Source organism: Haemaphysalis longicornis, unplaced genomic scaffold (genome assembly GCF_048455015.1).
Source record: "Haemaphysalis longicornis isolate Haplotype H1 unplaced genomic scaffold, Haemaphysalis longicornis Haplotype H1 scaffold_11, whole genome shotgun sequence".
Classification (NCBI taxonomy): Eukaryota; Metazoa; Arthropoda; class Arachnida; order Ixodida; family Ixodidae; genus Haemaphysalis; species Haemaphysalis longicornis.
The window spans coordinates 114,320,429-114,338,724 of record NW_027526214.1 but is presented as its reverse complement, the minus strand read 5'-3'; the positions used below and the strand labels follow the sequence as shown (position 1 = coordinate 114,338,724).

The following is an 18,296-nucleotide window of genomic DNA, read 5'->3' as shown; positions in this document are numbered from 1 at the left end:
ACAATGTCAGTAAGGGCCACACACAGCCGAATATAATAGTAACACTCTCAAAACAGCACTGAGCACAGAACAAGTGGCTGTAATCAGTAGCGCTTTCACGCGAAGACCACAAGTGGCTTGTTTTAGTGATCTTTGACCCTAGGCGCCCTTGCAGAGCTAAGATGCAACCTAATCCAAATCAAACGTAAGGTTGACACAGTCGGGCAGTGGACGTGATGTGAAAGAGCCACTTGGGAAGATTGCCCTCCACCGACCTGTCAAGGGCATTTGTGACGCCGCAACCAGGCAGCAGAGCAGCACCGTTTCTTCTGGGACAGAAGTAGTGCTGGCTGCCAAAATTACTGTTCCCTTGCTTGGAAGGCGAAAGCTTGGCAGTGGCAACTCCCAGTACACCCTGTGTCCATCACTTTTGTTTCTGTCTTTGGGCACGAATCACTGTGACTTGTTTCTTCATCTTGCTGCACCAATGACGCCAGGACTGGCACAGGCCACTGGTGTACGCATGCTCTACTCGCATGTCGTCATGTGTCCAGGTCCCTTGCAGGACGCACTGTTCTGCAACATTTGTGCTCCCAATTCGTAGCCGTGTGAGCACAGTAAAAGCTCGCTAAACCAAACTCGGAGGGCACCATGAAATCGTCCGAATCAGCGGGCGGGCGCTCAGATGGTTGGACATCACCCCAGGCTGCACGGGCAGAGCACAAGGAAGCCACCTCTGGACTCGTTATCGCGAACCAGGCGCGCTACTGCACATTTGTGGCGGGTGATTTCGTGAATAATAGGGGTGGGCGAATATTCGGTATTGTCGAATATTCGATCGAATAGCTCTCTATTCGTTATTCGCTTCGATCCGAATGCAGGTATTCGATATTTTCGAATTATTCGATGCTCCCGAATAGGCAGCTAAAAGCCAAGCTTTTCGGTCAAGCTTTCCGAGAGTTACCCCAGGCTTGGCTCAAGACCCACCGACGCGGACATTTCTATTATCAGTGCCGGCACTGGCGAATTGCTGCCTTGCCTAGAGGTTCGACGAAGCTCTCGGCCGCCAGCACACTTTAGGTTAAAAAAAAAAAGGCGGCACTGAAACGACACCGCTCCGAACATAGCGGCACCAAGCCAGCAGACTTGTACAGGCCGCCATTTTGAATAGGCATGCCGCCATTTTGAATAGGCTCGCACAGCGCGGCAGTACGCCGCACTAAGCGAGCCTATTCAAAATGGCGGCCAGCCACTTGCGCGTTGCTTGGCTACGGCCGAGGATACTAGTGGCTACAATACTTCTTTTTTTAGCGGAGCTTCTAGGCGGCGCTTAACTCTGCGAGTTTCTAGGCGGCGCTTAAACTTGTGAATGAGCAGCCGGCGGAAACTGCTGCACCTAGAGCATGTGGCGCAACAGGCATTTCTTCATGAAAACTTGTGAATACAGCAAAGGAAAGCTGTGTGTAAGATTTTGCAATAAATGTTCAACTGGTAATAGTTTTACACAATGCTGTGCCTACGTGAGTTCTAATTATTAGACAAAATTGTGTACATTAGTCAGGTCACAAGTTGCTCATTTGTCTTTGTGATTTGCAATGTGCACTATTCGAACTATTCGATTCGAAATTATTCGACCAAATCACTATTCGCTTCGAATTCGCTTCGAACCTCAAAATCTATATTCGCCCATCCCTAGTGAATAATGTTCCTAACATTGACATAATGTTCAAAACAACAGTTTTTCTGTTTTGTTGTTTTGCGTCTTAAGTAGATGTGGTTTGGTTTGGATTTGCAACACATTGTAAGCACCCTGGGCTGACATCTTCGGCGAGGAGCGGTCGAAGCCAGGGGATCTCGGTTCGAATTCACCGTTCTCGATACCGACGCGTTCGAATTATCGGGAGTTTTCCCCCTATCTAAAGATACAGGGCTGTTCTGAGACCAGGCCGTCAATTCGAATTAACCAGCTTTCACTGTATTGTGAAGCAGGCACATTGCTCCTCCCCTAGTGTGCGTGTTCAATGCAGAAAGGAATCGCGACCATGACAGCGACTCTTGTTCTATTGCTGGCAACGCAGGCGTTTTCCTTTCGTGGGGGGCTGTCATCTGCATTGGGCGCTGGCTTTTCTCCAGAGCGAGTAACCTCCCGACCCGGTGGGTCCACGGCTGATATGGGTAATCGGTCCGCATTACGCGTAAATGGTTCAGATGTCTGCGAACCTGTCCAGCAGCGGAGTCCTTTCCTCTCGAGTAGCACGCCAGGAATCCATCGAGGCCCATTTCCAAAGTTTGTTATGGAAACTTGCTGCTGTGGCTGCCATTGCTTTTTCCAAATGTCGGCACTAGCAACTGTAGATTTGTCGGTAATTCCTGACCATTAGTTGTGCTGGGCCTTTCCCTGTTGAGGAGCTGTTTAAAAAGGAACCTCCCCAAGCGCAGGCCGATGTCCGTACCTTTCTCTCTCGCCAGAGCCAGCTTAAGTTCATATAACATGCGTTCTGCTTGGCCGTTAGTAGCTGGGTGGTATGGAGCACTTGTAATTTTCTGAACCTCGTTCCTCTGACAACAGGTTGTCATTTTGGCAGCAACGAATGCAGTACCGTTGTCGGTGACGAGCTTCTCCGGAGTTCTAAAAGTCGCAAACAGTCGACGCAACTTTAGGATGACCATTGCCGAAGTAGCGTTTGGGACGCAGCACACTTTCAACCCTTTGGTGTATGCGTCGATGACGACCAAGAACATCCACCCTTTGAGCGGTCCAGCAAATTCCAAATGTGGTGTCTGCCAAGAGCGCGATGGGTGCTCCCACGCAGGCAGAGGAACTGTGGCTTCGTCTGCAGCAGCACATCTGAGCCCGCTTGCCTGGAGACCAAGTTGACAGGGGTCGAGGTGACGTTGCCCGTGTCGTCCGAGGTGCGCACGGATGTTGCGTGCCTTCTGGCTTCGTTGGGTCTGGTCCCAACGTGGAAATGATTGTTAACGGAATCCACTCCAGGTTGGAACAACCTCCGCCCCACCATGCCACTCTCAGCCGACTACAAAATGGTCGCACTCGGAGGCATGGTAGGAAGTGAGTGGCTTCAAAGGCTCATCACCAACTTGCACAGGATGAGTAGCGAATGGGAGGCAGCAGAGCTGGGCCCCACTGGCAGTGCTTCAACTGTACTTCAAGGGACCCTGCAACATGCTTTGAGCAGTGTAAATTAGACTACACTGCCAGGAATGCCTGAGCCAAGCATGACAAGTGCACGTGAAGTGGTAAGCTCGCAAATTGCTGTGGCAGATGTGGAAAAGCCATCCGTGCTCTCTTCAATTCCCTCATTATGCACCGCTGTAATTACGTGGCGGCTGGGCTATATATTTGTCGCATTTCCTGTGATGATCCGCCATCGTCGGCGCTGTGTACGAACCTCTTGTGTGCCTGAACCTGTACGAACAGTCATGGCATTTCTTTTGTGTTTTCAGTGCATGCAGAGTTTGAGTGACGAACTTAGTACTTCCCGTTGGACCAGACCACTCAACAACAACTGTTCATTGCTTCAAAAACACCCTACCAGCCTGAGTGCGTGCTTGCGAGCAAACACCAACGTCTGCTTTTTTGTTGCACCAGACCGGATATAGACACTTTCAAGTTTCGGAGAAGAGGAGAAAACTCCCAGGCCTGTGATAGAACGTCACGAGCCGCCCCTCTCCCCGGGGGAGAGCACGCAGCTTTCGAGTTGAGAGGGAACGACTATGGGCAATTTTCAATCTCGCCTAGCTTCAGGATTTTTATAAATCTTGCTGCAGGAGGAGATTGCTGGGACTTTGGCCCAAGTAATAATATGCAGCGACTTTAACTACCCTGCCATTGACTGGTCTAATCAATTCAATGGAACCACTGGGGAGTCTGGCCAATGCCTAGCTACACTTCAAAATTTTCAATTAATGCAAATAATAACCCAAGCAACGAGAAAGACCACTCACACCGCCAACATTCTTGACTTGATTCTCACGTCCGACCCAAGCTGTATCCAGGCAGTACATTACCCAAAGGAAATTAGCGATCATAAAGTTATCTTGGCATTTTTCCAATCATCATTTCAGGCAGAAAAACCGAAGAGGAAGCAAATTAAAGGGGTCCTGAAATACCTTCCACCGATGCATGGATGTACATGTACCAAATAAAGCAATGTATTTGCAATCTCCTCCCGCAAGAATTTTGTTAAAGCGATGAGTATTAGCTGAGAAATCGTAAATCAAAAACCGCGCATTATCGTCGCTCTGCGTTTCCTCCTCCTTTCGACTTACTCTCCGCTGTTGACGGCGCGCGAGCCTTGCCTCCCATGATGCTGCGCTCCGCAGCGGTGACGTACTTCCGCTATTGCGCTGCTCAGACTGTTGTTTGCTACGGGCAAGCTTTGTTGACACCATGAATCCTGCACTCCACTCAAGGCTGGAAAAGCGAACGAAAAATCTGGCCGCATGTATGCGGCAGCCTGGCCTTGCCCTTTCGCGGTGTACGTTGCTGGCGGCACAAGACTTTTTATCGGCGGCGAACTCGCAGCCGCACGGGGAGGGTCGTGCGCTCGTTCCCTTGATGCACCGCGCACTGTTTATCCAAAAAGCGCCGTATCAGATGTGGCCCCGCTGGTGCCGGGCCTTATTTTGCGGCGGTGGTAATTCCTGCCGGCGGCATGTGAAAAAGTCATATTAAACCGATACAGAACCCGTGCACAAAACGCTTCAATCATGTGACCAGTTCAGCTTGGGGCGACGCGTGGTGGAGAGCGGCAACGTTGGCAAAACATGCTCCGGCGCGGCTCTGAGCTTTCTAGCGCTGGAGCGAGCGCCATTTCTTTGACAATATCAAACATCGGTTGCCTTGGCAACAAGGCACAAACCACTCCAGAAGTCAGTTACGGTTGCGTGATCCCGGTTCAGCTTGGGGCCCCACTTCGCGACATGTGGGCACTGCAGGCGTACCACTCACTCCCATTGGGAAGTGCGAGATGCGTTTGGCATTACGAGGAGGCAATGGTGTGTGTGTTGTGGACGCCTTTGTTTCGCGATGAAATGCGACGTTGTGCTTCTGCGGGTGGGTAGTGCTTCCCATGGTCTGGATTATCTTTCTCGAGCGACGTACGACTCAACCTCGCTTGGGGTATGTGCAGTGTGCGTGGCTAAAAGCCATCGGCTTGTGCGCCAGAGTTAAGTGACTTGCTGTTCGTCCCCGCAAAGCGGGCGCGAGGTGAGTAACGAATTTCCGACGGGCAGGAGGCAACCCATCCTCTGTCAATCGTGGTTCAGACTTTCAACGCATGTTGTGACGTTGTGTTCGTTAGAAACGCATCTCTGGATTGTTTTGAAGTTGAATAAAATGTATGCGTCAAACCCGGGCATTCGGCTCAGGTCGTTCTCTGCGATTGCACGAAAGAAGTGCCACGGGGCTTGAACGCTTTCTTTATGGAACGTGCTCAGGTAACAGAATATCCATGTCGTGTTATGGTCGTGTTGCATTCAATACAAACGGTTAAGCGTTTGTTTTACACTTTTTTCGTTTGTCGTAAAATGCCCAAGCACTCCGGCACTCCGCTGGCAGATCAGCCGGCGAGCCGACGCTGAGCAGACGACTCATCTCTTTGCCGGAAGTGCGTGAAAAAGCCGCCCAATAGCAGGATGTCTAGCTCATGACGAACATCTGGGAATCGATGATGTAGACATGTGAAGATGGCGGCGTCCAAAAACACGAAGGGAAGGGTGAGAAAAAAAACGACAAACTTTGCAACAAAAGTGTGAACTTTCCGCTGCGCGTAAAAGAGTAATACTTGGCACAGAGGACGTTGATGACCCAATCTAACGGTTGCGCTAGTTCATTTAGTGTGCTCAAAATGCCTTTCAGGGCCCCTTTAAACTTTATGAAAAAGGCAACTATGAAAGATTTACTGCTGAACTCGAAGAATTCTATCCTTTTTTCGAGCAAGGTTATTGTGACCGCTATTGCGAGCGCTGTTGCGATTGAGTGGGGGCACCCGATCCGAGCTCCGTGGCCTCCGACAAACAAGTGGTAGCACGTACGATGCGAGCGGCCAGCCGCTGTTGCAGCCGTGAAGAAGTCCAGAAGCCGTAGGCTAACGTACCTAACTGCTTACTTCATTGCAAGAGGTGAGCCGAAGCCAAAGAACAATGCCCTGACGGGCGAGGTTACAATACAGGACTCAAGCAGAGTAACAGCATGGATTCGCTGCTCAAACAGGAATGAGTTACAGCACTTGGGCGGCTTCTATTTATACCCAAAAGCCGTAACGGTCAAAACGCCAACAAGCGGCAACACGCCACGAACGTCACAGACACACACAACGCTCTTTCCAGAGTTCGTGACAGTTGGTAGCCTCAGCGCACGTTGAGTCCGAGAGAGGGGAGAGAGGAGGACTCCGTTGCGATCGACGGGGCCTCTGTGTCCTTGAAGAGCATTGAGACGAGCCTCGCCGGCAGCCGCCGAAGTTTTGAAATGCGCCGAAAGCGAAGCGTCTGACCCGGGCTTGTCGAGACGTGAAAGTATGATTCACCGACACGATGGTGCCTGTTTTCAAAGGCGCACGTAGTGGCTTCGCCGCACAGCCGACGAGTGATGCGGGAAAGTACGGCGGCGCTGGCCAATTCGTAACACCGCTCAGTAGAACCAAACTAGAGGCTGTTTTCGGATAAAATGCAAGAATTAACTTCAACTTCAACTTCAACTTTATTGAGCATTTCGTACATAGAAATGCGAGGACAAACACAAAAAGCTGCAAAACTGCAGCTTGACAAGGTGTTTGCCCCTTACGTTGGCGTGACAGAGTAGAAACAGGAGTTTAAAACACAGGAAATAGTCCTAAAGAAATAAATCTCGCCTTAACATGTCGCTAGTACATACAAACATAAAGGAAAGCATTAAAACACACTATAGCGCACATTTTGTAAAAGAAACTTAATAAATGATATACATACACGCATATAGACACTCATAAATACATACATACATATAAAGGTTACAAAAAAATGGGGTACACAGGTACATAAAAAGAGAAAAATTGGATATGTATGGAACCTGTGTACACACAAACAAAGAAAAAAGACTAAACTTGAAGAAAAGTACATGTTATATACAGGTATGTATACACTCATCAATATCTGCACTGCATGTATCCGCATAAATACACACAATATTGACAAAAGCAGTGTACGGTATTTTTTAGATGGTCCAGTGTGCAGGGAATGAAGGCACTGCCACTAAAACCATTGAAAAGTACTAAAAGTAATTTTGGCCAAACACAGGTCACAACGAGAGACAACGCTTGATATATTTTCAGTTAGAATGTTCAATGTTCAGCAGTAAACGCTTCTTTAAATCTCGCTTAGAAATTGTATTTACAGCTATGCCACTTTCGGCTAGGTTATTTAAAAGGCGGGCAATTCGGAATTGTAACCTATCATCGCCATAATTCGTTCTCGAAAAGGGCATGAACCATGAGCTCCTTCCCCTTATTTCGTACGGTATGTCCAACGGTTTTCTTAAACTACATAGACTTAGATAAGCTGCACCATTGTGTTGCAAGCTATTTTTATAGTGTGTTAGAAGATTAAAGTTGTAGATACATTGGACAGGAAGCAGATTATACTGAAGAAACAGTTCGTTAGTGTGCGAGTCATACGGTACAGTTGCGATATGTCGAATTGCCTTTTTCTGAAATAAATGCAGCTTATTAATATTTTTTGCGGAAGTGGTTAACCTTACGAGGCTGCAGTAATTGATGATTGATTGAAAAACCTTTATTAAGACAGGAAGACCGGAGGTCCGAGCGTGGGAAGGGAAGAAAGGAGGGAAATGGAAGCCAATAACTTAAGCACTTGTCCACATTGATGTCTCGATAAAGTCCAATAGTTGAGGCAGTCGTATACATATATAGGCCGGAGTCTTAATTGTGTCCACTGCTAAATAGTCCAAGCGACAGTCACCGATGGCGCTCTTATACCAGTCGTACTAGGCCACTCTTAAGAGAATACGTCGCTATTTGTGCGAGTAAGGACGTGTCCAGTAGAGTTGGGTCTGGTTGAGGGTTCGGGGCGGTGAAGGTACGGTGGCGATTGAAGGCTGGACATGTCCAGACCAAGTGCCGGAGGTCGGCTGGGAGGCTTGACTGGCAATGAGGACATCGGGGAGGAAGGTGAGGCGTGTACCATTTACGAACTGTTTCCGGTGTGAAGGCAGTGTTTGTGATAAACTTGTTGATGAAGATCTGGCCACTACGTGGTAAGGGCGGAAGTTTACTTAGGTAGCCGGTAGGAGTAAGGTTTTTTAGTCGTTGACGTCTATCCAATTTGTAGCGATGAATCCGCAATGACGGAGATGGTGTAGATGAACGAGACGGTTCCTCGGCAGAGACCAGCGGAGTTTGAGTTAATGCACACTCCTGTGCGGCCGCATGAGCCGCTTGGTTACCAGTCGAGTTCGGCTCGTGGCCAGGTACCCAGTCAAAGCGGACAGTGATGTGATTCCGTTGAAGAATTTGCACTTGGTAGAGAATTTCATGCACAATGGGGTTAGTGGTGGTATGGGATCGAAGTGCCTGTATGTCCTCGTAAGAGTCCGTGCTGAGTCGAAGCGAAGGTGGGAGAGCCGTCGTAGTGTCATAGAGTAGGGATGATACAGCGGCGTTCAAAGCGTGCAGTTCTGCTTCAAAACTTGTTAAGGTGGGGTCCATGATGGTGCAATATCCCGACAGAGCAGGAAGTTCGGGGCACGTCCATGCAAGGCCAACACAATGAGGGGTCACACTGGCATCAGTGTATATATCGACTGCGCCGTCCTGATGCGCCGAATGCATCTGCAGAATGCGTTGTCTACGCAACTGAGGGTTTCTGCGTCCGATGGGGTGCGAGTGCGGCGCTGTGACGCAGTCCGGTCGTGCCCAAGGTGCGATAGGTACTGGAAATGTGCATGTTGTGGGGATTTTGCGTTCATCCCATGCAATCAGTGACAGCCCTTGGTGGGTTAGCGGCCGCTTGAAGGACGCCTGTGCTTTTGCCTCTTCGATGATTGCTGACACAGGTGGAAGGGGGACCGATTGCTCCAAACTGTGGATGGGGGTGTGCCGAGGCAGTCCGCTGATCACGCGAAGAGTGGCCCTATGTAGTACCTGTATGGTCTTCGTGTGAGTTTTATTGAGGTCGTAAGCCAGTGCCCCGTAAGTAAGGGTGCTCAGTGTGACGGCCCTGGCTAACGCTTGTGTGGCGGCTTGAGTTGCTCCTCCATATTTGTTAGAGAGACGCCGAATGTTTTGAAGGATGCCTTTCCACTTTTTCTTTAGGCGCTGTAGCCACGTGTTAGCGCTGTTCTTCGTTCCAATGGGCAGTCCTAGCAACATTATCGGGTCTGTTGAGGCGATTATCGTCTGGTTCGAAATTGTCACTGGAATGGTGGGGATCGATGGAGGTGGTTTGCAGCCGTACACTGCCAAGAGCTCTGTCTTCTCTGGAGCGAGCGTAAGCCCCAACTCACACAATGATGACTCTAGACTGTGGGCAGCCGCTTGAAGTTCGATTATTTGATCTTCCAGAGAAGGAAAGTCAGCTGCCTCTGTCCATATAGTAATATCGTCCGCATAAATGGTGAAGCGGGCCGCGGTTTCCATGTCGAGCCGGCGTGCTACCCGGGACATTGCCAAGTTGAACAACAGGGGTCCCAAGATTGATCCTTGAGGGACTCCTCTATCCAGGTAGTAAGTGAGGTGAGCTGTGAATATAGCATGATAAAGAATAAGTTTAATATTTGATAGAACCACATGCCGTAACCTACAAAGCACCCCACACGCTCGAGATAAATTAGTGCAGACGTGATCGACCTGAGCATCCCATTTTAAATGCTCATTAAAAACAATGCCTAATGTTTTTATTTCACTAACGATACAAATCTTTTCAGATCCGATATACAAACCAAGGTTTCTGTCAACAGATCTTTGAGCTGGTGAAAATAACACTGCTTTAGTTTTCTTAGGATTTATTTCTAACGAGGTCGCTTTAGTCCATTTGTGAAGCTTTTGGAGGGTTATATTTGCTAAATGCGAAAGCTGAGTAGTATCACACGATTGAAAGAAAATGCTGGTATCATCTGCGTAAATAATAAATTGTGCAATATCAGTGATTTCTACGATATCATTGATATAAATATTGAACAGAATTGGCCCTAGAAGACTGCCTTGCAGAACTCCAGCCCTTACTTCTTGTGAAGCAGAGTGGTGGTCCTTTATTGCCACGACCTGTTGCCGGTTACCTAAATACGATTGCAAAAGAGTAAAGGGAAGCCCCCGGAATCCATAATGTTGTAATTTTTCAAGCAATGTTAAATGACTAATTCTATCAAATGCTTTGGAAAAGTCTATAAATATACCTAATGTTACCTTCTTTTCTTCAAATCCCTGGATTATTAATTCTTTTTGCGTTAGTAAAGCTAATTCCAGTGACATATGTTTACGAAAACCGAACTGTTTTGATGATATAATAGAGTGTTTGTCACAGAAGGACACAAGGCGTTTCGCGATTACTTTTTCTAACCCTTTTGAAATAACTGGAAGTACAGAAACCGGTCTATAATTGGAAAAATTGTTTTTGTCCCCGGATTTAAACAGTAGTGTGACCTTAGCTTGCTGCATCTTTTTTGGAAAAACACCAGTAGTAAGGCATAAGTTAAATATATGGCTAAGCGGCGATATAAGAAGATCCAGTACAAACTTAATAGGCCGAATCTAAAGCCCATCGATGTCTATGGCTTTGCTATTTTTTAGTGACAAGAAAATCGACCATATTTCCTGAGGCGTTACCGGAGAAAAAAAGGCTGTGTGGGGGTTATAATCCTTTAGGAAGCTCTAGAGCACCAGAAGGAGCTCTAGATCACGCGAATGTGCGCTCGCCTGTAATAGGTTAATATTAAAGTCCCCACCAATAGTTATTGGTAAACCATACGACGAAACAAAATTGAGAAGGTCTTCTAAAAATGCGAAAAATGTTTTGATTTTTCCATCGGGGGGGGCGGTAAATAACAAAAATAGCATTTTCACACCGCATCGTTAAAGCTTCATAATCTGCCGTAACTGTCGAAAATTCGTTCATTATACTACAAGAAAGCTGTGTAGACACGAGCTGTAACACACCCCCACCTCGTCGGTGGGACCGATTTAGAAAGAACGTGTTGAAGCCCGAAAGGCGCAGCACTTCTGTGTCACTCGTATACCAGGTTTCTGTTATCATGACAACGTCGAACTTGATCAAAACGTCGAAATTGATCAAAAAGCAACGTCGAAATTGACAACGTCGAAATTGATCAAAAAGCACTGTCAATAAATCGTGTTTGTTTTTCATGGATTGTGCATTGCAATGAAAAAAGGTTAGATAGCCGTTTTCCTTTGGACAACTGATATCTTTTGGGGCGGTCATTGATAAAAGACTAACTGTCGGATGTAACCGTGTACGAGCATCTGTTTATTTAATCTTTTCTAAGTCCCTCTCGCACACTATCCAGACGATGGGGGATGCTTCCGCTTTCCTGGAGAACACCTTGCCTCCCTTTGCCCAAGCAAATCGCCAGTTCATTTCCTTCTTTCTTGTGATAGTCATCCCAAGCAATCTTTTAAGCGCTGGACACAAAAATGCTCGTTCACGTAAACTGGAGTTGTCACGTTGAATCCGAGATCTTCAGTAGTGATTCTTGTTTTCCTAGCTTTCTCAACGATTTCGTCATGGTGTGCTCGGCGGTTTAGTACTACTACAATGTTTTGGCTTGAGTCATTTTTGCGCGTTGGAACGCGGTAGCAAGTTTCAATGTCCTGCTCTGCAATTTTTGCACCCAGGACGGCCCCAACCTTGCCGAGCACATTCACTAGGTTTTCATCCTCTGTAACCGGAACACCTTTGATTTCCAAGTTCTATTATTACGGGAATACTGGTCTTGGGCTGTTACCCTCAAAGAAGTGTCATGCAGTTGCCTCTTGAGGCCTTCGACCTCCCGAGTCAGTGATTCCTGTGCAATTTTCAAAGCTGCGTTTTCTTTCCTTGTAGTTTCACATTCTTTTTTCATTTCCTCGTAGCTTTTGTTGAAGAATTCGCAGCTTTTTTGCATTTCGACATTTTCTTGCCTTGTGGTTTCACATTCCTTTTTAATTTCCTCGTAGCTTTTCTGCATTTCCCTTACTTCTTTCCGAAATTCGCGTTTAAGATCAGCGATCTCGCGTCTTAGGTCAGCAATGTCAGTTTCCATGACCCAAGCAATGCCGGATCATATACAAGGGCACACAATAGCAATGACGCTGGGTGGTTGGCAGTAGAGGCAGCAAAAACGTTACTGACTAAGCGAACAAAGATTACTGCAGAATATTCAAACCTGTGAAATAGGAAGGCGACTATCAGGCGACCGCTCTGTTCGCTGCCTCCGCTGCCAAGTGATGCTGAGGTGGACGGAGCGTTCTTTTGAAGGATTCACTTGATGACGAAAGCCACACGTGGTCCAGGAAACAGGAGGTGTGGCGAGGCGAGATGCAGCAGTCGGTGCAGGTGCACGCGAGTCGGCAAGCACGAAACTTTCCACGAGGCGGTGAATTGTAGATGATTCCTGGGGCACCCCTCAAACCTGTGAAATAGGAAGGCGACTATCAGGCGACCGCTCTGTTCGCTGCCTCCGCTGCCAAGTGATGCTGAGGTGGACGGAGCGTTCTTTTGAAGGATCCACTTGATGACGAAAGCCACACGTGGTCCAGGAAACAGGAGGTGTGGCGAGGCGAGATGCAGCAGTCGGTGCAGGTGCACGCGAGTCGGCAAGCACGAAACTTTCCACGAGGCGGTGAATTGTAGATGATTCCTGGGGCACCCCTCAAACCTGTGAAATAGGAAGGCGACTATCAGGCGACCGCTCTGTTCGCTGCCTCCGCTGCCAAGTGATGCTGAGGTGGACGGAGCGTTCTTTTAAAGGATCCACTTGATGACGAAAGCCACACGTGGTCCAGGAAACAGGAGGTGTGGCGAGGCGAGATGCAGCAGTCGGTGCAGGTGCACGCGAGTCGGCAAGCACGAAACTTTCCACGAGGCGGTGAATTGTAGATGATTCCTGGGGCACCCCTCAAACCTGTGAAATAGGAAGGCGACTATCAGGCGACCGCTCTGTTCGCTGCCTCCGCTGCCAAGTGATGCTGAGGGGGACGGAGCGTTCTTTTGAAGGATCCACTTGATGACGAAAGCCACACGTGGTCCAGGAAACAGGAGGTGTGGCGAGGCGAGATGCAGCAGCCGGTGCAGGTGCACGCGAGTCGGCAAGCACGAAACTTTCCACGAGGCGGTGAATTGTAGATGATTCCTGGGGCACCCCTCAAACCTGTGAAATAGGAAGGCGCCTATCAGGCGACCGCTCTGTTCGCTGCCTCCGCTGCCAAGTGATGCTGAGGTGGACGGAGCGTTCTTTTAAAGGATCCACTTGATGACGAAAGCCACACGTGGTCCAGGAAACAGGAGGTGTGGCGAGGCGATGCAGCAGTCGGTGCAGGTGCACGCGAGTCGGCAAGCACGAAACTTTCCACGAGGCGGTGAATTGTAGATGATTCCTGGGGCACCCCTCAAACCTGTGAAATAGGAAGGCGACTATCAGGCGACCGCTCTGTTCGCTGCCTCCGCTGCCAAGTGATGCTGAGGTGGACGGAGCGTTCTTTTGAAGGATTCACTTGATGACGAAAGCCACACGTGGTCCAGGAAACAGGAGGTGTGGCGAGGCGAGATGCAGCAGTCGGTGCAGGTGCACGCGAGTCGGCAAGCACGAAACTTTCCACGAGGCGGTGAATTGTAGATGATTCCTGGGGCACCCCTCAAACCTGTGAAATAGGAAGGCGACTATCAGGCGACCGCTCTGTTCGCTGCCTCCGCTGCCAAGTGATGCTGAGGTGGACGGAGCGTTCTTTTGAAGGATCCACTTGATGACGAAAGCCACACGTGGTCCAGGAAACAGGAGGTGTGGCGAGGCGAGATGCAGCAGTCGGTGCAGGTGCACGCGAGTCGGCAAGCACGAAACTTTCCACGAGGCGGTGAATTGTAGATGATTCCTGGGGCACCCCTCAAACCTGTGAAATAGGAAGGCGACTATCAGGCGACCGCTCTGTTCGCTGCCTCCGCTGCCAAGTGATGCTGAGGTGGACGGAGCGTTCTTTTAAAGGATCCACTTGATGACGAAAGCCACACGTGGTCCAGGAAACAGGAGGTGTGGCGAGGCGAGATGCAGCAGTCGGTGCAGGTGCACGCGAGTCGGCAAGCACGAAACTTTTCACGAGGCGGTGAATTGTAGATGATTCCTGGGGCACCCCTCAAACCTGTGAAATAGGAAGGCGACTATCAGGCGACCGCTCTGTTCGCTGCCTCCGCTGCCAAGTGATGCTGAGGGGGACGGAGCGTTCTTTTGAAGGATCCACTTGATGACGAAAGCCACACGTGGTCCAGGAAACAGGAGGTGTGGCGAGGCGAGATGCAGCAGTCGGTGCAGGTGCACGCGAGTCGGCAAGCACGAAACTTTCCACGAGGCGGTGAATTGTAGATGATTCCTGGGGCACCCCTCAAACCTGTGAAATAGGAAGGCGCCTATCAGGCGACCGCTCTGTTCGCTGCCTCCGCTGCCAAGTGATGCTGAGGTGGACGGAGCGTTCTTTTAAAGGATCCACTTGATGACGAAAGCCACACGTGGTCCAGGAAACAGGAGGTGTGGCGAGGCGATGCAGCAGTCGGTGCAGGTGCACGCGAGTCGGCAAGCACGAAACTTTCCACGAGGCGGTGAATTGTAGATGATTCCTGGGGCACCCCTCAAACCTGTGAAATAGGAAGGCGACTATCAGGCGACCGCTCTGTTCGCTGCCTCCGCTGCCAAGTGATGCTGAGGTGGACGGAGCGTTCTTTTAAAGGATCCACTTGATGACGAAAGCCACACGTGGTCCAGGAAACAGGAGGTGTGGCGAGGTGATGCAGCAGTCGGTGCAGGTGCACGCGAGTCGGCAAGCACGAAACTTTCCACGAGGCGGTGAATTGTAGATGATTCCTGGGGCACCCCTCAAACCTGTGAAATAGGAAGGCGACTATCAGGCGACCGCTCTGTTCGCTGCCTCCGCTGCCAAGTGATGCTGAGGTGGACGGAGCGTTCTTTTGAAGGATTCACTTGATGACGAAAGCCACACGTGGTCCAGGAAACAGGAGGTGTGGCGAGGCGAGATGCAGCAGTCGGTGCAGGTGCACGCGAGTCGGCAAGCACGAAACTTTCCACGAGGCGGTGAATTGTAGATGATTCCTGGGGCACCCCTCAAACCTGTGAAATAGGAAGGCGACTATCAGGCGACCGCTCTGTTCGCTGCCTCCGCTGCCAAGTGATGCTGAGGTGGACGGAGCGTTCTTTTAAAGGATCCACTTGATGACGAAAGCCACACGTGGTCCAGGAAACAGGAGGTGTGGCGAGGCGATGCAGCAGTCGGTGCAGGTGCACGCGAGTCGGCAAGCACGAAACTTTCCACGAGGCGGTGAATTGTAGATGATTCCTGGGGCACCCCTCAAACCTGTGAAATAGGAAGGCGACTATCAGGCGACCGCTCTGTTCGCTGCCTCCGCTGCCAAGTGATGCTGAGGTGGACGGAGCGTTCTTTTAAAGGATCCACTTGATGACGAAAGCCACACGTGGTCCAGGAAACAGGAGGTGTGGCGAGGCGATGCAGCAGTCGGTGCAGGTGCACGCGAGTCGGCAAGCACGAAACTTTCCACGAGGCGGTGAATTGTAGATGATTCCTGGGGCACCCCTCAAACCTGTGAAATAGGAAGGCGACTATCAGGCGACCGCTCTGTTCGCTGCCTCCGCTGCCAAGTGATGCTGAGGTGGACGGAGCGTTCTTTTAAAGGATCCACTTGATGACGAAAGCCACACGTGGTCCAGGAAACAGGAGGTGTGGCGAGGCGATGCAGCAGTCGGTGCAGGTGCACGCGAGTCGGCAAGCACGAAACTTTCCACTAGGCGGTGAATTGTAGATGATTCCTGGGGCACCCCTCAAACCTGTGAAATAGGAAGGCGACTATCAGGCGACCGCTCTGTTCGCTGCCTCCGCTGCCAAGTGATGGTGAGGTGGACGGAGCGTTCTTTTAAAGGATCCACTTGATGACGAAAGCCACACGTGGTCCAGGAAACAGGAGGTGTGGCGAGGCGATGCAGCAGTCGGTGCAGGTGCACGCGAGTCGGCAAGCACGAAACTTTCCACGAGGCGGTGAATTGTAGATGATTCCTGGGGCACCCCTCAAACCTGTGAAATAGGAAGGCGACTATCAGGCGACCGCTCTGTTCGCTGCCTCCGCTGCCAAGTGATGCTGAGGTGGACGGAGCGTTCTTTTAAAGGATCCACTTGATGACGAAAGCCACACGTGGTCCAGGAAACAGGAGGTGTGGCGAGGCGATGCAGCAGTCGGTGCAGGTGCACGCGAGTCGGCAAGCACGAAACTTTCTACGAGGCGGTGAATTGTAGATGATTCCTGGGGCACCCCTCAAACCTGTGAAATAGGAAGGCGACTATCAGGCGACCGCTCTGTTCGCTGCCTCCGCTGCCAAGTGATGCTGAGGTGGACGGAGCGTTCTTTTAAAGGATCCACTTGATGACGAAAGCCACACGTGGTCCAGGAAACAGGAGGTGTGGCGAGGCGATGCAGCAGTCGGTGCAGGTGCACGCAAGTCGGCAAGCACGAAACTTTCCACGAGGCGGTGAATTGTAGATGATTCCTGGGGCACCCCTCAAACCCGTGAAATAGGAAGGCGACTATCAGGCGACCGCTCTGTTCGCTGCCTCCGCTGCCAACTGACAAATGTGTTCCAATGGTAACTATTCAAAGCAAACAGTGGCACTTTGGCCCAAAATACATTCCGAGCAGTCGGTGATAAGTGCTGTAGGGCCCCTTTAAGGGAAGCGGGTAACCTGCTTGCGCTTCTGCGTCTCTGTGGGACTGGGCATGGAGACTTGTTACAAAGACCAGCCTGGCAACGACATTACCAACGGTCTTCCTGGAGCCCCATCTCATTACACCAATCAGTGCGTGAGGGATGCCCGATGTCGCCAGTGCTTTTCTTTCACCCTGTACTTAGAGCCTTGTTCTTGGGGAGAATGAACTGCACGTGCTGGCCTATGAAGATGATGTGGCCTTCTTGCGCTCATCAGCAGTGCAGGTGGTTGAGGCAGCGGAGCTGCTTCTCTGGGGCGGAAATAAAGGAGCCGGGCTGGGTGAGTGGGTTCACAAACCCCGACGACTGGAAGGAGAGTGTCGGAAATTACCTCCATGTAAAGAACGCCGCCAAACGGCTACAAAGGAAAGCTTCCTCAGAAACTTCGCAGTTGGAGAAAAATTCGTCCTGGTCCAGGATTCGAACCCGGGACCACCGCTTAACCGAAGCAGTCGCTCTGCCAACTCAGCTAACCAGGAGGCTAGTCGTTTGCAGCGCGAGAGCGAATTGATCAACAACTCGAAGTGACGGACGGGTGTTAATCGACCAGATTTAGGGGAACCCCCGAGGTGGAGTAAGTTTCTGTGAAGGAACATCCACCTCAATAGCTGCATTGAGATGGATGTCAAACTCTCCTTTGCAGAAACCTACTCCACCTTCCCTCGAATCTGGTCGATTAACGCCTCCGCGTAAATGGGTAGGGCGGGCGTGCCAAGGCGGTGGGCCGAGAGGAAACTCCAGCCACGAGGCACATCTCCAGGGCACACGTCTGCAACGCCCTCGTGTACAGAGCTCGCGTCCCGACGATCGATGCCAGCACAGCATGGTCTTCCTCTGGTGCTCAGCATGGGAACCCATGCGTTGCTCCAGCCTGTTTCGCAGTCTGGAGAAAGGAGGCGTGGGCCTGGTGAACGCCAGACTCAGGCTGGTCGTACAGCGCTTCCGGTACGTCTGCGACCAGCCAAACTCTTCCCTCCACACGGCATTACAGTGCCTTGGCTCGGCACAGGTGGCTCACCACGTCAGGAGGCCTTAGCCACAGTCTGGCTCACACCGGTCTCTACAAAGAGGTTGCCGCTGCACTCGTAACCTTGGAGGAGCAGTTTTTGTGGGAGTACCTCTGCACGGCTAAAGCACGGTAGCTTTACTGGGAAAGTCTTTCCACCTCCTCTATATCAGCAGCGAGGTGCGTTTGAGACGTGTGCGAGCTCTTCCTGTGCTTACCGGGTCTGAAGGTTTCCTCTTTCGTTCTCACGCCGCAGTGCTGCCTGTTACAGCATGGCAGGAGTCTCGGGGCTTCTTGAGGCCCCATGGC

The 18,296-nt window shown here is 50.5% G+C and overlaps 1 protein-coding gene across 1 annotated transcript in view; it reads left to right on the top strand.

Moving 5' to 3' along the window:
- The window catches only part of LOC144160761 (pseudouridine-5'-phosphatase-like), a 36,981-nt gene that overhangs the window by 4,459 nt on the left and 14,226 nt on the right, over window positions 1-18,296 (top strand). Inside the window, exons 2-3 of the mRNA XM_077691938.1 lie at window positions 2,793-2,892; window positions 17,126-17,261. Coding sequence (XP_077548064.1) covers window positions 2,793-2,892; window positions 17,126-17,261 — 236 coding nt within the window. The remainder of the gene's footprint in view (window positions 1-2,792; window positions 2,893-17,125; window positions 17,262-18,296) is intronic.